Source organism: Passer domesticus, chromosome 8 (genome assembly GCF_036417665.1).
Source record: "Passer domesticus isolate bPasDom1 chromosome 8, bPasDom1.hap1, whole genome shotgun sequence".
Lineage (NCBI taxonomy): Eukaryota > Metazoa > Chordata > Aves > Passeriformes > Passeridae > Passer > Passer domesticus.
Genome location: NC_087481.1, coordinates 44,010,371 through 44,036,509, shown reverse-complemented (window position 1 = coordinate 44,036,509; position 26,139 = coordinate 44,010,371). Strand labels below are relative to the sequence as shown.

General features: G+C 36.0%; 1 protein-coding gene across 3 annotated transcripts in view; it reads left to right on the top strand.

The window, feature by feature from the left end:
* The window catches only part of LOC135306654 (adhesion G protein-coupled receptor A3-like), a 254,345-nt gene extending 228,522 nt beyond the window's left edge, over positions 1-25,823 (top strand). For all 3 annotated transcript variants that reach the window (XM_064430966.1, XM_064430967.1, XM_064430968.1), the window contains exons 18-19: positions 18,041-18,136; positions 21,261-25,823. In XM_064430966.1, the coding sequence (XP_064287036.1) occupies positions 18,041-18,136; positions 21,261-22,482 (1,318 nt within the window). In that variant the 3' untranslated portion in view covers positions 22,483-25,823. The remainder of the gene's footprint in view (positions 1-18,040; positions 18,137-21,260) is intronic.
* The last annotated feature ends 316 nt before the right edge of the window (positions 25,824-26,139 follow it).

Genomic DNA, 26,139 nt, shown 5'->3' with positions numbered 1-26,139 from the left:
CAAGCAAAAAGAATTAAAATGCTGGAAGGAACCTTAGCCAGAACAAACAGAACAGTTATGCCCCTTGAGGTATAAAAGCTAGAGATAATGAAAAAAAGAAGCTTAAAAACAAAACAAGAAGTTTAAGTCTGTATATCACAAACTAAAGGGAGAGACAGGATTGCAGAACCTAAGGGTACTTGGAATTTGATTTGATACTTCAAGGACATACTGATATTTGTGCTATTCAGCATGATCACTCTTAAATGCTGATATATGTTCAGGTGGAGTCAAGGATGTAACTGAAAGGTCTGCAGTGGAAAAGGGTATAAAATGGTGATGAGGAAAACATTTTCATTTATTTTTTTTACTAAGTTTCAACTTGAAGCTGATTTTATTTCCATCAGATGAGGATAAAATTATCTTTAATCAAAAGCAACTTTTAATTCAGGTTTGAAAAAATTGTTCTACACAAGAAAATTTCCAGTAAAATGAAAATGTTAAAATAGTATGGAGGTCCACTGTAGCAATATATTGTCATTGTATCCTGAGAAAGTTGTTGCACTTTGCATAGGCCATGTAAATATTCACTGCTGACAGCATTGGATTGCCAGGGTATGGTGCCATAGCATGGAGATATTTTCCTGCCAACTCTTCATCAAACAGAAGAACTGATTAGAGCTTTTCTTCTCCACCTTCAGTGTGAGTGATTGAATTGTGGAGTCACTAGCAAGATGGTAACAGAGCCACCTGCTTTGCTTGTAGTTCCACTTCATCTGGCTTATGAATCAAAATTCCAGAAGTTCCTTCTCATGGGGAAGTTGGCAATACTATTCTTCAAAACTGACCTGAAAGAACTACCAAATACTTTAAGTCAATTTGAATGCCCTACCAAATGCTTCAAGTGAATGATGCCCAGAGGATAGAATCCTCCTTGATGTGAACTGATTTCAAGAGCATGTCAAAATCAAAGTAGAACAAGGATTTTGTTGTTGCCATAATTTCATTAGCTAAGGTACAGGCGAGGTGCACACGATGTTGACACTTTTCAGAGTAGTAATACAATAGTACCAAATCTCTGAGAGATATTGTGGTAAAAGGTGAAGTTTTATCCTCTGTTTTAAAAGAACAGGGTCTGAGCTACTTAGTATAGATGAAAAGAAATGGGTTATGATTATTGTAAATGAAATATATGTCTTACTGCTTGTAAGACAGCAAGTCACTTAGATCCATTCAACTGAAACTCTCTTCTATGCTACGGCTATTGACAAACGTAACCAAAAAAAGAAAATGACCACACCTGAGTGATACCTGGGCATTTAATGAGGAAATTATGGGCTTGGGATAAAAATTACTGAAGACGTAAAATTAATTCTATGATATTTTCAGCTTTGAAAGGCTTGAACTGCAACCTGCTCATCTGCAGAACTCTGTACTAGATTGAATTTTCAGCTGCTTTTATCCTGAGTTCACATCTAGGTATTTCCTGGAAATTCAGAATTCTTGTCACACTGTCCCTTGCCTCAGTAGCTTTTAGCACTTGAGCTACTCATATACATAATTGTAGAGGGTAAGTTTGAGGGTGGGTAAGCTTGATAAAATGTTCCATGCTTTGATATGCTGCTCCAGGCAAAATGTAAAATGCTGATTGGAAATTTTACAAGTTCAAGGATTTTTAAAAGATAATATATTCAGACTCCAGTGGGGGCTTTGTAGGAAACTTTATCAGATTTGAAAGAACTAAATATTTTCTCAGATGATTCTCTGGTGTCATATAGATTAAACTTGATTATGCAAAAAATGCTGTGAAGATAACTGCATAAGATCTTTTCAAGTGTGCTTATTGTAATTGTATGGACAAAGAACTAAACATTCCCATCTGCATGAAATTATATTCACCACAATTACAGAAAAGAATATCTGACTTTTAATAGTAGATGATTGTACTCATTAATTAGTGAGAAAAATTAGTCACATTAGATACAAATTCTTTCTTACAAAAATTATTCTGTGAGGAAGATAGAACTTAAAGTTTGTTACAGGACACTTGTATTAAGTAGGCATCTGTATATATCCAGCTTAACTGTAATGAAAACCCTGATGTTGCAAGAAAACATAGGTCATGAAGATTTATGAAGCATGTTGTGCAGACTGATAAACTGCAATGTCACAGAAATGAGAATGCTGCAGGCAGCCAACTAGTGTAATATAGGATTGTGCAATAGTCTGATAATAACTGTGGTGCAGTACAATCACTGTGCATTTAAATTACAGCGTGGTATATAACATAGTAGGTGTTGCATTTACCAATACATTGCCACTATTCCATAAAGTAATTTTGGCTAAAAGATATTATCAGATTCCAAGAGTAAATGCTGAACAACAACAAAAAAGTTTATTTTAAAATAAACTTGCAATAAAACACATATATATTTTATGCACATATGTATATATATTAGCAGTGATAACTTTAAATACATAATTTTAATGTTTTGTAATATTTTTCTTTATTAATGAATGGGAAAATTCAAGGAAATTAAATTATGTTCCTTGGACAAACAAAATTGGTGAAATCCACAGATATGGATATCACATTAAATATGTTGGAACATATATATGTATATCTGTTGCAAATACAGTTTCAGATCTGGCTTATTCTATGCCTACTTCCTCTCAAATATGTGTGACAGTCTCTGGTTAATGCATGTTTGGAAGGAGGGCTTAAAAATCTTGGGAGGAAAAGCTGCATTAGATTATTTCATTTGGTTTTGAGTTGAGACACCATGGAAAATTTTACATAAAGTTCCACTGATCTCCCTGACATTGTACATTCTAAGTAGTTGAAACCAATCACTGGAAATGTGGATGATTCAAGTTAGTGTTCATTAAAAATTCCAAATGAAAAGGCATTAAAGAGAAAATCACACCAAAGAAAATAAGCTTAAATTGCAGCAAGGGGTAAATAGGTTAATATTAGGAAAATATTTCAACTTATGAAAATAGTTGGCAATAAAAAAGGTTACTTGGAAGGCTGTGGGAGCTCTGTCCCAAGCAATACATTAACATAGATTAGATAAAGCCAAGCCACTCATGACAGATGTTTAATGTGACCCTGACTCAGAGCTTTTGAGTGGACAAGATGATCTCCTAATGTTCATTTCTGCCCTACAATTCTGTTACTAGTAAACCAAGTATTTTTCCTAACAATATTTCCATTTTTCAATCCTTATTTGCTGCTGAATTTCTACAGCCTCATTGGTCTCATAAGAAACTCCTGTGTTTCATTATGCAAGCAAAATCTGACAGAAGAGACTTTGAAACTAATGTGTTCCAAATATGCCTTCAGTGTTTGGAAATGTTATGAGTCTTGTAGAAACTGGCTGCTGATCCTGCAGGTATTTTTATTCAGGTATCACCTTACTATATAAAACTTAACAAAAAATTAGGCCACCTTCTGCTCTGAAACACATGCACTCACATTGGATTTCCAGTGGGAGTCACACATATTGAGTCAAAAGAAGATATTGGTTCACAGATTGACAATACTGCTCATTGCTACTTAAAAATAATTTTTTGTAAATATTCTGTAATTTTAATGATGCAGATTAAAATCATTTCAATATATAATATCTAATATACCTTAGTAAAATAGAATGTCCAGATTAAACTTGATGCCTGTATTGATTGAGAACTTGTTCATTCAAAGGGATAATGCCATTATATTGGATTACACTTAGTACTCAGAGAATCATTCAGGATTTTATATTTATCAGAAAGTGAACATTGGTGAGGTTTTTCGTGAAAGAAAACTTGAGCACGCGAGATACCTGATTTATTTATCTATTCACATTAAGAGATACCTAGTATTGGTTTAGCTATTAATTATGAGGTAAGAGAACTATGATTACAGAAGACCATTTGTGTTTACTCTTTAATATTTGTGAGCAATATCAAGAAAAAGTCATGAGTGGTCAGTCACACAATCTTGCTGCTTCTTCATAGTGGGTGAACTTGTAGACACCACCAGAAAAAAAAAATTCCTCTACAAGGAGAGTTCATTTCCACTCTGGAATTCTATATCTGGAATTCCTGATGTCTCTAAAATTTTTTCTCATGAATCCAAAAGATAAGGAGCAGGAATTGTGGGCCAATCACAGCGTCTGTTATTTGCAGAATAGCTAACCCATGCTAGGTAAGGCATTTTTGGCTGTTTAACATGGATTGTCATACTCATGTTATTGTCATATAAGAATGGTGTTAAACTTGTCTACTTGTGTATCTCAGTCTTCCATTAGAGGTGTTGAAGAAGCAACCAATTATCCATATTCCCTCTTCATGCTTCTAAGAGAGTGTTTTCCAGCTAGAGACAACATTTCCTTCTGAGGTTCTGGCATTGCTAAATCCAGTAATTATTGTACCTAGCAAAGCTAGGCAGTCTTTTGACCCAGAAAGCTGAGCAATGAGATGCTCTTACAGTTTTGTGAAGATGGCTGTTTTTTCCTTTTCAAATCTATTTTTTCCATGTTCATAGCTTTCTGGAAATGACACCTTGTTTCTAGCTTTTGTTGTTTAATATTTATTGATTAATGTTTATAAAAATAACTCTATCCCTGCTTTTCCTTTTCTTTCAAAGTTTAATGATTGCTTCCAGTTAAGTGCTCAAAAAAACCCTCCAATTTTTTTAAAAACTTACCTTTTGACCTTTTTGTAAATGATGGAAAACCTTTACTTTTGCTTCCGGTTAAAATCTGGGATAGGGATAACCAGAAATAGATTTCTGTGTATGTCAGCTTTTTAAAAAATAGGAAAAAGTAAATGTTCATGCCATCATCATACATAAAAGATTTTCCATAGCTCAGCTTAGCAATATGAAGACCGACAACAGCAAAACCCCTCAACATTAAAGTTAGAAATCAGGGTTGACACTCACGAACTCATGCAATTGTACCTTTGTTTCTTACTTTTCAATAGGGTGAATTAAGGACAAAATGTCAACCTGAATTTTTGTCAATAAATATAAATCTCCATGGTTTTGTGGAGTCAAGTCATTAATTGAACAGTACTTTCTATGGGTTAATAGCAGGCTAATCCATAATATTCTTTTTCTAATATAACATTAAAAAAGAATACTCTTTGCAGCCTCTAGATTAGCAGATTGAATTACATCCTATGGACTGTGAAAGACAAAATGTTCCAGAAAGAAGCCAAAAGTCTTAAAACCATCTAAAAAATAATTTATTTTCAGCATGTTCTAATGCTTCCCTGCTGCTTGTTAGATTTAATAAAACCTTCTTGCTAAGTTTTAAGTTCTTGGCTACCTGCATATCTGTCAAGATGAAAAATTTGAAATTGTAGAAATGGATAACATTGTATAAATCCTAATGTAATATTTTCTCCACAAAAAAAAAAAAAACAAAAAAGTCGGCTTTTTCCTTTTTGCAAACATTAGGTATGAAACTTCACTAAGGCTTTTTACAGGGTAGATTAGTTTCTGAAAAAGAATGATGCAGTTGTGTAGTAACACATCGAGCAAGTCTGCATGTCACGTGGAGTTCAGTTGAAGCAAGTGAGGATAAGGCATTTGGATAAGTAATGGATGCACAACCTATTACACACAACAGTGTGGTTTATACAGAGCTTAAATGTCTGCTTGGTTCTTGACAAACAGTTCTTGGCTGGCTGCAGCCACAGGTGTAAGCATTGTTGGTGGGATGTGGAATGGGGTCTCCTGAGTTTCATTGTCTCCTATCTTGGTTACATTTTGATAATGCACTGTACTGTTCTGAAGAACTCAGACTTTAGAGGCATTTATTTGAAAATTTAGATTGCAAGAATATTTGAGGTTTGAAAATATTTGAAATATGTTTATACTGAAAAATATTCAGAATAAATTTGAAAATTTAGGCATTTTCAAGATATGCTCACTCACCTGTGAATTAGTCCACTCTGAGTCGTACATATGTTTCAATTTACATATTAATAAATAGCAGTGGTTGTAAGAAGCCTTCTCTCAGCCTTGACAGCTGGTATGGATGGACCCTCATAAGACTGGAAAGACAACAATGAATAATAAGTTAATTATAGTGTCATAAAAAAAAAACGATTGGCAGAAACATCTGTAAGTCATTGAGTTTAACTCTCCTTTCAAAGCAGATCCAACTTAAAAGTGAGCTCAGGTTCTCACCTAGGTCAGTTTTGAAAATCTGCAAGGACTTCTTCCTCTTGTTCTGGCTCTGTACCCTTTTAGCTTTTGTATTGGATGGACCACAAACATGAAATATAAGACCTGAAATAAATCACAAAAAATCACCCAATCCCATCAAAATTCAGAAATATGTTACAAATTGAAATACATGGAAACAAAGCTGTCATTACTAAGGATTCCTGAGGGAAAAAAGGAGGTAATGAAATGTGCTTTAAAATGTTGGAATACCACCAAAAAAAGTCAAGGAGAGTAGTTATTCACAATTAATCAAATTAATAGATTTTGGATTTCTAGGATTTTCTTTTTGTATTAGTTTATTAAGGTGTAAGTAGTGGTTGCATGTAGAATAGTTGCATGTTCCAAATGTTGCCAGCTATAAAACTGGATTTTCATTTATGGAAGATGACAACTTTTTTGCTATGTCTTCTTATTCTGAAAAGGAAAATAAACTTAAGATTTAGAAGTGATGATGCAAGAGAGATGCAGAAAAAATTCTGATTGAAAAAAAATTGAAATGTTTTGTCTTTGTATTTTGAATTTTTTACCTGACCTATATTTTGCAGCCTTACACTTTAGATTTCTGGTGCATAAATTTTCAGACTCTAGTCTTTGTGGACTGCAATTTAATTGTTGAAGGAAGTATTCTATTCTGTCCTGTGACTCTGTATAAGGACTGAGATTTTTTTTTTCTCAGCAAGTAATTGTGAACAAAAACAATGTAAGGGTAGAAAGAAAAACAACGCAAAACTAAAAAGCTATGTCTAACTTATACAGGCACCTTGTACCTATTTGTTTATTAGCAATTTTTCCTTGCGCAGTCTTGGTAAATAAAGCAAAAATGTGTGCCTTCAGGATCTATATGTCAAAGCACTGAGGTTATATTTTAGGATTTTAACATCTGTACCTTGCCCTGGCTTTATCTGACTGTTTCCAGATGGTTTTCTGTATGATTGAAAGTAGCATCAGTGTGAATGAACATCATGTCTACTACTTTTTCTTAACTTTAGGAGATGCTCCCTGCTCAACTCATGACCTGTGGCAAACCCTAAAAATACTAGAACTATTAAAAAAAATCAAAATATTTTAAAATGGGAACCAAATTAAAACACAGAGTCTCTTCCTTTACCACAGAGGTCTTTAGAGGAATTCAAAACCTGCATGTATGCTTTTCATGTCTGAAAAAATTCCTTTTGGGAAACTGATCTCTTCTCCAAAGATGTGGGTTTGATAGCTGAAAGCTTGGTAGCTGAAAAGATTCAACAGAAAGGGTTTTGTGGTTTCCATGGATCTTCTGTGTAAATGCTTTTCAATTTTAAATGGCCCTCTGGGTTTGTGAGTGAATACTTCTTGTAGACCAGGAAGATTTAATAATCCAAATTATATTATTTTTATTTAGTGTGTGGTTTCTTCATGTCTTAAACAAGACTGTTTGTCCTCTCACTTTGCCTGAGGATACTTCTTGCTATAGCTGTATGATTAGATTTTAGATACATGCAGTTGAAAATAAACCAAATTACCTAACTAAATGGAAGGTAGCAGTAAATTTGATTAGCACGTAATTGTAAACTTCACAATTGTAAAGAGATGCAGAAGTTTGAAACATTAAATGTTTAAATTTGGGGATGTAGCACCTAATCATTAACAATACTTTGAAGATGAGGCATTTATTACCTTATTTGTAAAATTCTCGGAACCAGTAAGAATGCTTTAACGCTTTGAAGTATTAATATTTAGAAGTCAATAGAGATACTTCCATATGTTTTCTATACACAGTCTAAATATGTCTTGAGTATGGTGTAAGGGTTTCATTTAAGAATATGCATGGTATAAGCTGAACAAATCCAGAGGGATGAAATTTACCACTGTACTGTACACTTCATAGGAAAACACTTTATGAGGACATATCAACCTATCAAATATTAAAAATATGTATGTTGCAAGGTGGCCATAATGTGTGTAATTTTAAAGTCTTTCTGAGAGGACTTAAACAGTAACAACCCAGTCACTGCTATGTGAGGGAAACCAGCTGATGCATTCAGCAGTTTCACATACAATTATGTCTGAAGCTGTAATTTTCATTTTCATTGAAGAAGGACAGTTTGGGGCTTTTTGCAGAAATGGCAAATTTCACGGGGCAACATTAAATTTCCTAAACTGATTACTTTAATGGCTTGTATCAATCAAACAGACTGTAAAAGATGCTTGAAATGTTTCAGAGCCAGCTGAAGAGATAATATGCTTTTTAGCTTTCTCACTACTATATTCTTTCTGTAAGTAGTTACACAAAAATTCATCATTCAGGAATTAATAAACTAAAGTAAAAATGGTGATACTAATATAGAAAATCAGGATATTTTTGAAGAATGAATTTAAGATCCCTGTTTGCTAAGCTTTGAACCATTAAAACCCACATTTTCACATTTCACCTATAATTATCTGGAATAGAAAAAGGGAAATTTATTCTTATTTTTATTTTGATCTCATTAAAGAAACAGTTTGTTTAAGGATGTGTCTGTCATTGAGACTTTTCACGTGTAATAACTTGGCTGTAGTTGGTCTGAGATCGATGGAGATCATTAAACTTCTCTAGGTTCCACTGACTGGCTGGGCAGGTGGATAACAAAGATAAATACCTCCACATAAGGGAGGGCTGAAGTTACAGAGAGATGGCATAACTGTGGGAAAGATCTCCAAGGGACCTTGCAATGTTTTAGACACTGAAGACAAATGTGAAATTTGTAGAAAATCAGATTTCAGTTTTTTGCACGTAAAAGTTCAGCTTAGAAATCTAAGATTCTTTATCACCTGCCCTCTGGAACAGAGGGGCTTAATTTTGCATCAAAAGATACAAGACCTGCCAAATATGTGCAAATTAACAATGTGGTTTCTTTGGAAACGTGCATCTTTGAAGTGTTTCTCATATTTTTCACTTTCTTCTAAACAGTTTTAACTCCCCCTGGCACTTTGGGCAAAGATCTTGCCCTTCATATAAGATCGTTGACTTATACCAGAAAAAAAGGATAAGAATACAAGAATTTAGAATAATAGAATTAGCATGGTCTCTCTAGAGCTATTTCTCATGAGTTCCTGTACTCTGTTTTCATTGTCTGTTTACACATCACTGTCTTAAATGCTCAGCTGAGCAAATCTAAGAACAAAGCTGCTGGGTCCACCATTAAAGTCCCCATCTTTGTGACATTGATTTCTTGGTCATTAATATTTTCTGAATGATTCTCTGTGTGTACAGTGAAAGAGTTTAACAGAAAATAAAACTGAGAGTATTACTCCTATGTCACCAGTGAATTTCATGGAATCAGAATTATTTAGCTCTAACTTGGCAGTGTAGCTCATAATAAAAATTAATGCTTCAGAATATCTTTTTTTAATACAACAAATATACTTCATAGCTAAATCCAAAAATATATCAAGTAGTGAATAAATAACCTCTGAATCAACTCTCAAAGCTTCTCGTTCTGTGAAAGTTAAAAATACTGTATTTTCAGGTCATCTGAGAATTACAGAATTTCGAAACAAGGACTTGAATGGTCTGCTTAAAACTTTTTAAAATTACTGCAGAAGAAATAACATTCTTCTTGAGAAAAAAACATTGCCTAAAAAGAAAGTGAGTGTCAAAAACTTAAAATGCATGAAACACAGGGGAATTCAGGAAGTTATGTTGGTTACTGCCATAATAAAATATGGGATTGACATAAATTCCTTTTTAAAAATATGATTTAAAAATTTAGTCACAGGAGAACATAGACCAGAACCCCTTGCCAGTGACTTTCACAGTCAAACCAAATTAAAATATATGTCCTCATGATAGTAATTTTATTTGGTTTCTTTGGCAGCCTTAATGAAACACTAGCTCAAGTAAAACCAAAGAAATCCATATTTTCTGTTTAAAATGCAAGGAGGTTCTACTGGCAGTCATAGGACATTGATACTAATATAAAGTGATCTGAGTATTAAATATGTGACAATATAGGAGTACAGCATTTATTATCTTTACACGCTTTACTTTTCATTTCACTTTCATATTATATAAAATGCCATTGTCACATATAGGCTGCCATCAAAATTTCTTGTCTTGATGAAGGTTGATAGTTAATGGTTCTTTGCTCCCCTTTGAAAGGCAGAAGGACATCCTGGTGGTAATTGATTTTCTAGAGGTGTACTGCAGTGCTCGCTGAAGCAGTTGTGTTTGATTCAGTAGACTGGAACTGCAAAGTGATTTCAGCTAACAGCTCCACGCCAGGGTAGTCAAACGCCTGGAAAAATGAGGTGGCAATGAATACCTCCAAACAAGGGTATCAGCCATTTTACTGCTAGAAATTAACTGAAAGGGCTGTTTTGTTCTCTAGGGATAAAATGATTGTGTAAATAAAAAATACTTAAAGCATTAATATTATTTCTCCTCCCATAATTTCTCTCCAAGCATTACCGTAAACAGTGTTCTCTCTATAAGCATCATATCTTTGAACTTTTTCAAATGCTGACTCTTTAAGAAATACTTATAAATATATTTTCTTTCTCAACACGATGTTTAATGTTTTACTTACTTCTTTCCTTCACAAGTGCATTCAGGATGGATTCCTACTTTCCTGACTTAACTTATTTATTCATTAAAATAAGCAGGAATAGAAGTCAATAGAGCTAAACTACAGCATGGAATACACTGTAAGAATAATCTCTGTCTGATTTCCAACAGCCCCCAAGGAAGTCTCCAATAAAACAGGGAAAAAAGTCCAGGTGTCTCTTGCTTCTTAGATACAATAGGTCTTCAATTAGTCTAGTTCACCAAGAGACAATACAGTTCTCTATGTAAATGAAACTCCTTTCTGTTCTAAATTTTCTCTGAACATTTTTTTGAGTTCATGAATTAATCTTTTATCTTTTTGTTACATGCATTCTTATTTTTCTGTCCTCTCTGCTGGCTTAGACTGTCTCATGTGGTCCTGGTAAAGCAAAGTGCAACTGTACTATCAGCCTGTAAATTCCTTTTCATCTGCAAAATTCTGGATAAGTCGTAATGGCTACGCTCTCCATGAAGGGTGTTAACCAAGGAAGGTGAACATAAATCACTTAAGTGAAGCCTCCACCAGCGGGACCTAAACTCTCACCCTGCCTGGCAGAGCTTGGGCCATGGTCTGCCCTGGGTGGAAGGGCAGAGACCCAGAGTGAATACCAGGGCAGTGGGCCTGCAGCAGAGAGGCTGTGGATACAACACTCTGGTCAGACAAAGCCAGATAAGCTTCCCCATGAATTGGTCTGGGAAGTTTTAGGGAAGCAGAGAGAAAGAATGGTAAACAAATGGTAAACAATCTGCAGCTGGGGTTTTGAACAAGTTGTTTTTCTCGTAAGGTGTTTACTGAAGGGTGATTCCTTAATTAGCAGTTGGGTTACAGGTGTTATTGAGAACCAGCCAGGTTCTGGGTGAACGATGCTGGTTATAAATATCCTGAGACTGTAACAAAGATACTTTTTTTGCCTTCTGATTGTGGATGGAGTGTGCCACTATCCTCCTTGTTCCTGACTCAATGCTGAAGCAAATGGGTTTGAAGGCCTTTGTTAGGTGAGGTTGCAGATGTTCTAACACTGATTAACATTGTCCCACTTTATTGCCCAGGTTCCTGGGACTCTTTAAGGACAGATGACGAAGGGTATTTAAACTCCTTTCTCATGGCAAATTTTAATAAATAAGAGAGGCTAGTTTTGTCCAATAGAGGCCTGGACATCTTAAGCTGAGCAAAAAAATCTGCGGAGAGTTTTCTTAATCAATTTTTTAAATTAATTTTTCTGTGGTTTAGTGTCTGCCTCTAAATGGAAAAGATTATACATATTCTCAGAAGGACATTTTGATGATTAATTAATTAATGTTTGCAAAGCTCTTAAGTTGCAATAAGATCTAGAAAGAAGGGGTATTTATTTCTTCTTTTCTAAGTGAGTGAAATGTCTTATGAGAAGAAAAAAAAAAAAGTGGACTGTGAATATGCAGTTTATGTGCCAGTATTGGCACATAAAAGGTGATAAATAGGGTTTTCACACAACCATTCTGGTGTTATTTACCATTTAAAGCTTGACTTACAAAAGTAGAGTTTATTTTAGCATTATTAGCAAATTCTTTTTCTTTTTTCTTTTTTTTCTTTTTTTTTTTTTTTTTTAGTTTGTATGCTCCATCCTCAGATCTCCTTTGCAGACAGGAGAAAGACACTGAAGGAAACATAGGTTATTTCTCTTCAAAAAGGTTATTGAGAAAAACAAACATGGTATTTGTAAATATGTTTGTAAATCAAGACTATCTGGGAATTGGATCTAAAACTGTTGGGTTTTTTTCTTAAAGGAAAAGTATATTCTCAGAATCCTATAATTTCTAAAAGTCTTATTTTTATTTTATCAAAATTCCCAGGAAAAAGGTCCACAAAATGATGTGATGCATGAAAAATTCAGGAAGAATAATTTGAAAATCAGGCTCATAAATTCAGCTTTCTACAGAGCAGCTACTTAGCTGTCTGCCTGCCTCCTGGGTTCTTGAACAGTGGCATCTGGTTAGCTCTGAAGTTAATGACCATTTTCTATATGAGTTATTTTCACAAAGATGTTAAAACCAAATCCCTGCTCAAGGAAAAAGAAAAGGGAAAGTCATCTTGCTGTGACTCTTCTTTTCTTTTGATGTTTATTTTGCAAGTGGCTAGTGTTCCTGTATGAACTGTGCCCTAAACATATGTAGAGCTAAGCTGATTTTTTTTTTTTTTTTCAGTACTATGGGCAGAAAAGAAATTAAAGCTTCAGTGGTTTCTTTATATATATCTAACATGTATCTTTCTAGATTTGTGCATGCAGAGAGGAATAAAGTTAAATATATGTACATCTTAATCAAGTAGTCTCTGCAATAAGGACTATTTGAAGCCTTTTAAATGACTTCCTGTTACATTGCCATTTTCCCAACCTCTGCAGAAGAAAACACCCTTATAGTCAGTCTTGCATTACACCCATAAAGCCAAGGTCTTGTCTCTTTTTGGAAAAATTCAGAGTCAAGGTTCTTAGTCTGGAAAAAATTTGGGCTAGAAAGTAGTCAGACACTCAAGCAAGAAATTTACCACTGGGTAGAACTCTCCTTTTACTTGCTGACTTACTGCGTAACATTTATGAAAATAAACTTAGCAGAATACACTGTATGTTAAGTTATCAGAATGGATGCTGCCTGCAGGCCATTGCAGTCATTCCTGCTGACATTATCCTGTTTCTCTCAGATTGGCTGTGTAGCTCCCAGTGTTTTGTGGTAGAGTTCGCCTTACAAGAGGAGTTCTTGCCGAAGGGAAGCTGGAGAACAGTAAGGCAGGATGTCAAGAGAGGGGCATCTCCTCCAGCAGTGTCTGCTGCTCTGTTGGGAGGGTTGTGTTTGTGTCAGTGCGTGGAATAAAAAATATTGTACTTGCTGGTCTCAGGCAGTCTCTGCAGCAGAAACTTTGGGGTTCCCTGTAATGCTCAAGGAAAGTGATTCCTGCAGATCACTGCCCGGCACTGCTCGTGTCTGCACAGCCCAGTGTTCAGGCTGTAGGTGTTGCTGCTCTGCAGCTGAGAGGTGAGAGTGCATCCTGCTGAGGCCTTCCAGGCTGGTTTTAATCTAATTAGCTTGGATAACAATGTTAGTGAAGATGTGATGGAAGGAGCTTCAGTAAATAAATGTATGCTGATGTAAAAGCCTGCTAGGAATCATCAGGACATCCCTGGGTGGCCAGCAATAATAATGCACAAATTTGAAAACCTCTTCCCAAGGGCTATTGAAGCGACGGCTTGGCAGTTGCTTCAAAGCCCCAAATCATCCCACTGATAGTTTATAGTTTTCCTTGTAAAACAATTTGAAAATATTATATAAGTTAACTGCTTGTCAAGATAAAATTTCAGCTGGGAAACATTTTTCATTTTCTCCCTGGGATTTCCTAGTCTTTAAAGATTTGCATGCATTGACTACCGCCAATCTGTGTTTTCTGCCCTCACCATAACAGTCACATTGCTCTTCTTACTGCTGCATACAGGGTTCCAGTATTGCTAGCCTGAGTCTCACTTGTTTTTGTTCTTGAATGGTAGAAGAGTAACACAAGCAGATGAAATTGGCTCTGGGTTACTGCATGTTCTCTTTTGAAGAGGAGACAGCCCACTGGCATAATGAGAAAAATTAGAAAATCAATTCAGAAGTAGAAAAGGTAATTGGAAGACAAATGCTGTTGACTGAACTAAAGGACACAGACCTTTAAAGATTTAAAATTCTAAGATAGTCATAAGAGGAAACAATAAATGAAAGGTAGGCAAACAGTACAGGAAAAAGATTGATTTTTTTTTTTTTAATAAGAAAATATTCTTATGTGGGGGCAAAGATGGTTGAAAACCATGTATTTGCTCAGTCTACAAGGTTCACACTTCTGGTACAGCTTTATTATTCCTTTATTCTGTGAACAAGCATAACTGGCCAGGAGCATCACCCCTTACTTTTCCTCTTGTATGACTGAAAGACACCAAAGATTGGCTGCAGCAGCATGAGAAGCAGAACCAACATCTCTCCAGTTACAAACCTTACACTTGGGCTGCTTTAACTGGGCTGGAAAACCTGTTCTGTGAACAAGCCCAGGTGGTGCTATTCCAAATATCAGTGAATATTGGTATTAGGGCTGCACAGGGAAGAGCAGGTCAGGCATTGGCAAGGCTTAGTGAGTGCTGGGAAGGCACCACCCTGCTCAGGGGATCATTCAGATGACATTCTATTCATCTTCCTCCTGCCTGAACTGAGAGGGGCAGTTGGGTTTCTTGAGCTTGGAGACAGAATCCTGGATGCCTTTGTTTGCCCAGTCCCTTCATGTACAGTAACAGAGAGATGCCTTGTGTGTAAACATAGGATGGGAGTTAGGGAGTCTCATTTCCTGCATGGCCTAATCTCTCCTTGTTTCCTTATCTGTACAACAGGACCAATACTGTTATTGACCACAGAAGGGGCTGTAAGGCGAAATTAATTAATGTTAAAACCCCTTTTATTCTCTTAGACAAAAGGTTTACTAGAAGTATGAAAAATAGCTATTTATTATCTTCATTTTTGTCAATTTTATTTATGCCCTATCAATTCTACTGCAGCTTTTTCTTTAGAATTATTTGCTTTACCTCATCTACATTAAGAAGAAATTGATAACAACTCATGATGGCATAAAAAGTAATGTTTGAAAAGTCTGGTCTAAATTTATTAATTTCAAGTGTATTTCCTCACAACTAATATGTATATGAAACTTCTTGATCAATGTATTTTCTTTAGTGATTTTGCAATATGGTCTTTTTTTATATACTGTTTAAGGTATATAAAAAAAAGCTCACGAGCTCACACAAATGGACAAGAGCATGCACTTCTGCTCTTACAATTAATTTAACTTCTGTGTCTTTGATTATATTTTCTATTTGGTCTATTTTAATCCTATTCCTCTCTTGCTAACTTTTCTTCTATTTGACAGCTTTTATTACACTTCACCCTTCAAGAATTCTGAACCCACCAATGAAAGATCATTTGTATACACTTTTTTTTTCCCTCCCAGTGAGACAGGGAGGGATGTGTGTGCAATGTGATGTGCTGGATATCAGTACAGTGCACCTCAGATACACTGAAACATTTGACTTCACCTTATGTCATTTCTAGAATGTATTTTCTTGCTCTTAGCTCTGATCCACAACAGGAATGTGGCTGGATTTTGCCACATTTCTGCACCACTCTGTAGCTAAAATGCTTCCAGAACATCTGTTGCTGCTGTTGTGTTCAGCAGCCTGCTGAAAGTGTGAGCTGTGAAGCAAATTATCTAACACCCAAATACTGGCTTGTCTGAAACTTTAGATAAGAATTGATTTATATGTATGTATCCAATCTGTAAAAAGTGGTGGCACTGCAAAAAATGAAATTATAGGTTGCATTTTAGGTAAATTCTGTAGTGTAATCACTTCAAATGAGTTCGAAGTGCAGCTTCCTGTACTTGCTTCTGTATTCCTATTTTTTCTGCTCCTTACTATTTCTTAGATAAATTAGGATTAGCTTTTCCATGCCTCATTGCTGTACCCTAGTAATTTCCTGGATTTCAAAAATGCCATTGAAAATGTCTTTGTTAAAAATAATAAAAAGCCATTAAGCTAGCTTATTCAACATGCTCAAGTCAAAAGATATTTACAATCATTAAACTGCAGTGAATGAATGGATTTTGTAGGAAGACAGCTTGTTCATTGGAATTTGTTGAGCTCTTCACAATAAGCCAAGTTGAAGAAAAAATATATATTCAGTGACTTTGAATTTATAAAATCTGAAGGGCTTCCTGATGAGTGCAAAACATGATTTTCTCTGGTCTGTTTACAGCTTAGACCATTAGGACAAAGACTGACTATAAATGCTAACATGAAATTTTCTGAGGCCTGACCCATAATTCTGCTTGGGAAGGAGGTGGGAAAAGAGGTTAAGAAATTCTAACACTAATTCTGGGCTTGAATTCAATGCTGATTTATTTAATCTTACTATTGGTCTGTTTCTGTAAAAATCCTACCTTGCAATGAGTGTGAAATTTCCTAATATTTATAATACCTTATAGAAAACTGGTGCCTAGATTGTGATCAGAATGTGGCCCACACGTTTCCAGGATCCTCTTAGACCTGAGGGACACAGCAGCAGTGAGTGGGAAGTGTCTGTATCCCTGCACACTGTTTCCACACCAAGGCGGCTTGAAAAGAAACTGATTTTGTCTGCTGACAGAGGAGCATTGGTTAAGCCAGGAGATGAGTCAGGTTTTCAGAGAAGCAGCTGAGCTCCTGGGTGCAGTGGAACATTTTCCCTTTGCCACTGAGCATGGTCACTTCCAGCTGCAGGAATGGGGGCTGGTGCTCTCCAGCTCAGAGACCACGGTAGTGGAAGTGCTGTGCTCCAGGCACAATTCTGTGGTTTGGTTATGTAAATGGAAAAGGTGATGATGATTCATTTTGCTGAATCTGGACATAGGCATGAAGGATGGCAAATTCAGTGAGGTCCCCGGGACTTCAAGGCAGCTTAATGACCCTGCTTTGAAATGGCTGCTGCATCCAAGTAGTCCAATGGCATTTAACCAGTTAAAGGGGTGTGAAACTGCTTTCTGTCTCACAATACAAGTCTCTACAGAAAGACTAGCACTTCTCAGATCTTGCTGAAGCCTTGGAAGTGCTCATATTTTAATGCATTTGCAAGGCTGGGTGTTGAAAGAATGAAGAAAAATGAGGTATATGCAAAATCCTTTCAATTTCTTCAGATTTTTCCCTGTGAAGAAATAAACCAAAACATTTTACCAAGTGGACTTTCCCTTTTCTCTTTGGCTGAGCTTCCTTTCTTTTGTCATGTGGAAGATATGAAAAAGTTTCTGTGATTTTGCTGAATTTCCCTGGTAGCATTTGTATGTCAATGTGAATAAAGGTGCTTTGCCTGAATATTTTTAATTTATAATGCTTGCATATTTAATAACTATTAAATATAATTATCTAGGTGAGGGGAATAACTTTATTTGGGATTTAGGTTCTGTCATTAGACAATGTTTTGTTTTTCATATTGCTTCAATAGTAGCTATGTTTACTGAAATTATAAATCAAGTGTTTGTCAAAAGTGGCTCCATATAAATATTAAGATTTCTGCTCTTTGCTTCACAGAGTACAGTTCTTATTGTGACAGTTCATTCTTTGCTTTTCTTCTTTTAGGGACTTTTTTAATATTTCAGCAATATTTTATTCCCAAAATACTTCAAGAAGGTACAATTATTTTAAAAGTATTTTCAACTACAAGTCAAGCCAATTAAAATATCAATTATTATCTCTCCACAGATTTTACCTGATTAGTGGTGGAGTTCCATTCATTATATGTGGGATTACAGCAGCAACCAATATCAATAATTATGGGATTGAAGGCAATGCACCATAGTAAGTATAAACTACTATCATAAACCTTTCAAGGAAAACAGATTATGTTTCTTATCCAAATAAATGTACCTGACTTCATAAAGGGTACAGGCATGGAATTTGGGATAATAGCTGTTACAAAATTTTATTAAATATTAGCTGTGAAAGAGCAATGTCTTAATCTGGAGCTTGCTGCTTCACCTCCAGCAATTTGACTCCATTACTGGCAATACAATCACCTTTCATTTACAGAATTACTCTTCATTTACATCTGAATAAGTGAAAGATATTAAAAATACCTAATGAATATCTAATGCAGCTATTATTTATTTAAATATTTTCATTTCATTATCTTTCTTGATTTGATATCCCTCTGGCAACTTAGAGCAATTTAAAAATAATGATGTAAGAAAAGGACAAGTAAAAATCCCTTCCCCACTTCCTCCGCTCCCATCCTTCCATTAAAATCCAAGTATTTTGGATTTTCACCACCTGGAAATGTTCTAGTCACAATGTCTGGCAATCCTCTCATAATTCTTTGATGTCCTTGTGTTAGGGAGGTATTCAGTAGACCTCCACAAGCTCACCAGGCATCACATTGTTATTAATTCCTAATTCTTGGCATGAGGCATGAGTTATCCATTTAGTCTTTCCATAGAAGCATAGCAGAAAGTGAATTAGACTGCAAAGTTAAATACAGTGTGTGTAACAGATCAGCATGGCAGTGACTGGCACTCTAATGGATATTTTACTACTCTGGCAGCACTAATACTCCAGAGGACATCACTCTTAGTTACTGCTTTGAGCATCTATTGTAACAAATTTGAAAGTGGTTATGTTCTGGGCATGAGAAGTGGCAACCAAGGAGAGCAACCATGTGAGCATCTGGCTCCTTAAAGACATTTTTATAGGTAATTGAAATTTAAATTCCAATAAGAAATCAGTGCATACTATGGCTAACTATGCTCTGCCTTGGGCCCAACACATATTTATATATTTATTCAAATTTATCCAATTAAACAGCCAGTTTATAATCAACAGCGTATTATAAAGCTCTATTATTTATGTTCATAAATATAAGACATTTTTCATTTTGGTGCAGTTACTGGTTATACTTCTTTAATCATGTTAATGTAGCAAATCAATATGTGGTGCCACAGTGTGCGCAGAAAACAAGGGACAGATGAGGAATGGTTATAAGATTGAGTAAGAGGCTTCTAACTCAATGGCAGCATAGTGAGTTATATGCCTTATTCATTTTTTATGGTATTAGCAAAGTAAATGTAGAAGCACAAACTTGAACTTTTTTTTAAGGAATAGATTTTGTAAGTGATCCACAATGAGATTCTACTTGAAATAACAGCATCCCATGAGACTGCTCCACTTGGGAGCATTCCACTCTCCACTTTGCATCAAATACTCAGGGTTCAAATGTATTTCAAGTATTCACTTAGCTTTGTGTTCTCTGCTTACCCAATTAAATGTAGGTGGTTATTTACCTATGTTTTCACAAATATCTTTCAGGGGATCTTTTCTTGTGCCTGTCTAACAGTAAATTGTATACTCTTTGGAGTGTTTCTAAGTTCATTAATACATGTGTGTATGTTTCTGTTTAAGATTCAGATTTTAAAAATTCAAAGTCATTATTCTGCAGTTTCTTGCTGTAAAGTCCAGTGGGACTGTCTCTATTTAGCTGAGAAGTTCTCAGCTGGGGAGAAAAAAGTCATTCTGCCCTTTTTATAGTAACTTGTAGATAATTCCTGGCTCGACAAGAATCTGATATCAGAAGTTTCCTCACTGGAACTGGAGGAACTGCAACTAATCACACATGCCTAAATGAATATGAAGTGTCACACAGTGTCACTTTTAGAGCTGGAATCATCATGACAGATCACCTGGTCTGTCTTTCTGACCCAGTGGGAAATTAGCTATATCCAAACCATTCCTGACAGTTATTTATCTGAGGTACTTTAAATGCTCCCGTAACGGATAGACTGCATTTCATTCCAACAGTGTATTATCCTAATTGTCCTAACAGCTAAGAAACTTTTTAAAAATCTAATCTAGATCTTTCTTGCTGCAGTTTAAGCACATTACTTCATGTCCAAGTTGAAGAGATAAAGTAACTTATTCCTCTTTCCAGAAATCCATGCAATATTTAGGATATAAGAACCTAGTAGCAGCTGTACTAGGCTATACTGCCAGCTCAGATCTCTGTCTGTAACCATGGCTCAAAGCAGAGGACTGAGAAGAGTCAAAACGAGGAAAATATTCCTTCTCCCTCTAACTCATGTTCTGCCAGTTTCCATCTAGGATTTCATTAGCGTTTTCTTCTCCCATGTTTGTTTGATCAGATCATTTGTACTTAAGACAGTCCTCTCAGACTCATTCTGGCCTTTAAGCTGCTCTAAAGCAGTTATGGTTATATTATTTAAAGCCTAGCAAACCATGATCATGCTACAATGATACTATGCTACTAACATATCGCAAAGAGATCGTCAGTTACCCCAATTTTTCTGAGGGCATTCAAATTGATATGGATGACCTCCTAGGAACTCTAGAAACAGTGCAGAATTCAGAAATGGCATATATCTTTGAGGTCTGCTCACTGCAGAATGTGGGTACAGTTCAGCTGGAAGTCTTTTTTCATCCTCTCTTGGTACTCAGGCTGTTCTCTCCCAAGAAGAAAATTCTGTAAGGACAATCTTCAGGCTTAAGAATTTGTAGCAATGTTCATTGATACAAACCACTGAAATCTGTACATTTCTATTGCGCACATAGAGTGTATAAACTATGCCTCATTTGCTTTTTAATCTAAGTATTAGTGCTGACATTTTTAATAGTAGAAAAAAAGGGTTGACATAAATGGTCTTACACTTCACTGCAATTCCAGAGTCTAAACTGACCTAAATTTCTTGGAAATTTTCAGTTTTAATAATCTGTAAATTATACCATATATTCTATTCTATTAAAAAATGAGAAAGTGATGCCTCAGCTGAATTAATATAAAAGACAGTCTCCCTCTCTCTACAAGCTGAACTTCTGAGATACTGTTGTGTCATACTAGTCAGACAACAGTCAGTTGTCCATCACATCTAATGTGGGCTCTGAAATGTTCTTGACTCTCTCTTGTTATTGTTTTCAGTTGCTGGATGGCCTGGGAGCCCAGCCTCGGTGCTTTTTACGGGCCGGTGGCGTTCATTGTGCTGGTGACCTGTGTTTACTTTCTCTGCACGTACGTGCAGCTGAAGCGCCATCCCGAACGCAAGTATGAGCTGAAGGAAAAGACAGAAGATCCGCAGAGAATGCCAAGCACTGACATGGGCCATGGTCACATTACAGACCCTGTGTCCGTTCCCCAGGCAACCTGCCCCATGATTTCTTCTTCCTTATTGGAAAATGAGCATTCATTTAAGGCTCAGCTTCGAGCCGCAGCATTCACTTTGTTCCTGTTTACTGCCACTTGGACCTTTGGAGCACTTGCAGTGTCTCAAGGCCATTTCTTGGATATGATATTTAGCTGTCTTTATGGAGCCTTCTGTGTGACCTTGGGGCTTTTCATCCTGATCCATCACTGTGCAAAGCGAGATGATGTGTGGCATTGCTGGTGGTCCTGCTGCCCATCCAAAAGAAACACCTACTCTGTGCAAGTCAACGTGCGCCCAAAGGTCAACATCAATGGCGACACCCAGGTTCATGCACCTTGTCTGCAGGAATCTCCGTGTCCCAACAAGTCAGCTGTGTTCAGTCACCCAGCAGCGAGCCACTGCAAACTCACTAACCTGCAAGCAGTGCAGAACCACGTTAACTGCCTGTCACCGGTGACGCCGTGCTGTGCAAAAATGCACTGTGATCAGCTGCTTGATGATGAAGCTCACATTCATGTCCACAACGAGGGAACCTTCAGACCCAACATGCACATTCATAGATGCCTGAAAAGCAGAACTAAGCCACGTTACTTCAGTCGGCACAGGTCTGCGGGGGAAAGGGAGTACGCCTACCACATCCCCTCGAGCATTGACGGCAGCATTCACAGCTCCCACACAGACAGTCCCCACAGCACACACGAGAGCCAGTCGGGTCACAGACGGGCCTGCTGCTCCAAGAGTGATCCCTACCCTACCGTCAACCAGCCCGAAAGCAGCGACGCAAGTACTGTAATATACAGCTGTGGTAAAATGCCAGACAGTGACACTGTGCACCACCCAGCTCACTTCGAGATGCACCCACGGACACAGTCATTGCCATTCAGTACAACAAATCACAACGGAATTCTCAAGGGAAACATGCACGAAGCCATGATTTACAGCTCAGATAGTACGGGAAATATCAAAACTGGCCCTTGGAAAAATGAAACTACTGTGTAGTTCATGGGCCATCATAATGTGTTTTTTGCCCTAAACCATCGTTATCTTTGTTTTTATTCCAAAATAAATATGGTGATATGTTTGTGTAGCTCATCAGTAAATTGTACGGATTTTCATTTTCTTTGTAAGTGTCAAAGAAAGAGGGATAGTGACAGTTTTAAAGTGAAATTATTTTTAAAAGAAAGTTATAAAATTATTCTGAAAGATAATGAGAAAATTAAGTCTAGAAAATTGAATAAGAGAGGCAATATCCTTTTGTTATACAGAATGACATTTCTTTAGAAACATAATTTTCATTCATTGTTTTCACTTTTTTTCAGTAGTAACTTCAGACACTTTTTATAAACATATCAGCATCTTAAACTTTTACTTATTTATTTTTGTAGAAAAATATTATTACTGTGCCATGAATTTTAATCAGAAGTGGCTATGGTAGAAATGATAAACAGGATTTTATAAAATTGCAGCTTTTTAGATACACAAAAGTGATACTGCCTCTAAAAACCTTCTGTAGCATATGGCCTGTAAAGTCATGTAATGTACAGTCTCTGTTCTGTCCTTTTTCTTGTTGGAGAGAAGTGCTAGGTAATGTCTCTGTTACATCTTTGGTGCTGTATTGGTTGTATTTTGCATGACATATGTCAGGATATACCATTTGCTGTTTTATAGTGTTACATGTGTTTAAAAAAAAGAACAAAAAAAAAGTGTGGTACAAGGCTGTGACAAACCCTATTGATATTAACCTAGAGCATTATAAATCTACAGGAAAAAAAATCACTCTGCACTAGTTTAAGTGGCACAATCCTTTGTATAAGGTTATATGATAGCTTTGATAAGGGTCCACTCTAATGTCTTTACAGAGCATGCACTACTCATCGTATGTGGCACTGTGCGGTGTAATAGCAATTGTCTCAACAAGTTTTACACTTCTTTGTAAAGTATGCCTTTTAAACAAACCTGTAAGCTGTTCCCCGGTAACCTTTCCACATCTCTTAAGGTAGAGCAGTTTTATCATTAACTCTTTGAGGACTACAGTTATTTTCTTAAAGTAGCTTATTCTAGTTCAGAGATACTGTATATATGATACTGTCTATTTAGTTACATGATCAATGTAGTCCAGAGTCGTCAAGAAAAAGGAAGTTCAGTAATTTTCTAAAAACACGTTCTTAGAGTCCATCTATTAATTTCACCACTAGCTTTCTGAAAACCCATTTCCTCCCCTAGCAAACTTCAGATTGACTTAATCCTTTAATGCAAATCTGACCTTCAGAGAAGTTCTTTATGTTCATGATTTCTGCTGAATTATAGGGCATTCTGGGGTCAGTAGCATTCTCTATTAACAAGGCCCTTGGCAAGATTTTTTTCATGTTTCCATGAACATCTGGACACAAAGCATCAACTCACAGTACAGAACTGAATCAGAATGATCCCTATATGAAATAAAACAGCTTTTTACAAATAGGAAGGGTGCAGAATAATAATAGATTTCAGAAAGTGAATGGGAGCATAGAGCTGTGAGAAAAATGTCTGCAGTGGAAAGTGAACACTGGATCCAGAAATGAGAGAAAAAGCACAATTCTGTACAGCCACACAAGAAAGTTTGCTGTGATGTCTTCACACAGACTTATGTAATTGCTTCAGAGAGGAAACAGAAAATTCCATTGAGAGACCATCAGTCTGCGATTCTCTGTGTATATGTGGCAGAAATCTTCACTATACTTAAGCTCCATATTTTCCTGTTATTAGCCGTTTATTAGACTCTACCTTCATTTTTTTTTTAATATGTAGGAATAAATTTCCTAATAGTGTACATAAAGATGACAATTATAATTGTTAGAATGTTATAAAAACATGTAAGTCAGATGAATGTGTTCTGCAGTGTTGCAGGTGGGAATTAGTACTCAAAGGGTTAATGCTCAGTATCTGAGTGCAAGAAATCTTGTTTTTCTGTATTTTTGTAAATTTGAAATATATATTGTAAACTTCAGCAGTGCAATGTATCCATCTCAGATTGTGTATTTTTAAAAGGTGAGCAAGAAGAATGCACTAGGTGGTTGTCAAGTTTTAAGCCAATATTCAACAGTTTCATGACTGCTTCTTTAGCTAACACAAAAAAAGACAAAACACTGAGCTTTATTATGTATATGCTGTATATGCTTGAACTGTCTCTAAACTAAAATACAGTATTTTTCTTTGTTTGCATACTGAAATATTTTCTGTTCCATAACTGTTTTCTTTTAATATTACTTTTACTCATTCCACATAGACAGTGACCCTAAATAAGCATAGACATAATGTGAAATCCACTTCTCTGTGTCTCAGCACTCTGTATATGTATATTCTGTAACAGTAAAATTGTAGGAAGTCTGTAGACCATTATGCAAAATATCACACACACACACACACAGAGCCAAGATGAAATACTCACTCTGCAAGAATCCACTCAGTAAGCTCCTTTATTCAGCTTGTGTTTTAATCATCTCTGTTATTTTGTCTGAGAGGCCAATTCCATCTTCATAATGGCTTACAAAAAAAGTAAATAGGTGCTGCTTTCCACAGAATCTCTTATGTGATAAAACTCTCTGGAATTCAAACATAAAATATTAAAACACTTTTCTTATTGTGTTAAAAATTAATTTAGTGAATATTTCTGGGCTAATTTGGAAGAGCTGTGTTATGCAATAATCAGTTTGCATATTATTTTTTCAGAAAATATAGAGTATATCTACAGAGTAGGAAAGACATGGTATGAAATAAATATAAAAATGTTTTGTAACATCAAATTTGACCAAAATGCTTTTTATGCTTTTGACTTTTTTTTTTTTTCCTTAAGATAAATGAGATAATTTCAATGCTTTGGAAGTCTGGTTTTGATTTATTGTGTGGTCAATTATAGTCAGTGAACCATTACTACTTTACCTGATTTTCTTCCCTATAAAAATAAAGTCAATGAAATAACCAGAGTATGAGATATATTGTCCTAGTAAATTCCTCATGGACACAAGTAACGTATTTTAAAATCAGTTTTAGTTTTGGTGATTCATTGATAATAATAAAATGGTTGAACAGATTTTACTGTTCACTCTCTGTCCAAGATTAACCAAGAGGAATTTCTTCCGAAAGAAAAAAATATTTTGAAAGAATGATGCAGTCAACAGAAATCTGAATAGCTGCTACCAGGATAAAAATATATTCTTGCTGTAGTGTTGTTCTCTGCATACAGAAATTCCAGTTTTCATGACTGAATTTGAAGTCACATAGGCTGTTTATGAGAAAAATTCCTACCCAGCCCCATATAATGAATTTGGGTGTAAAAATAAAGCATACATTTTTGCACATTATGTCTGGTCATAAGTGTTGTTCCCAGGAATCTGTTGATTGTGTCTGTGCTGATGTGACAGAGCAGTCGCTGTCAGTGGCCATAGACAGCTGTTCTCCTCCACCACGCAGGTGCCTGGCAGCTACCCTGTGAGCACCCTCTCCAGATGTTAGCCCACCACGGGAGCTTCACTGGGGCTGTAAGGCATTCATCCTGACTGAACCAAAGCAAAGTCTGTGCTTAAAACAAAGTCAAGGCCACCTTTGATGGACAACACAGGCAATTGGGCAGCCCCCACTTGAACACGAAGCAGTGAAGGCAGAAAAATGTAATGGAAG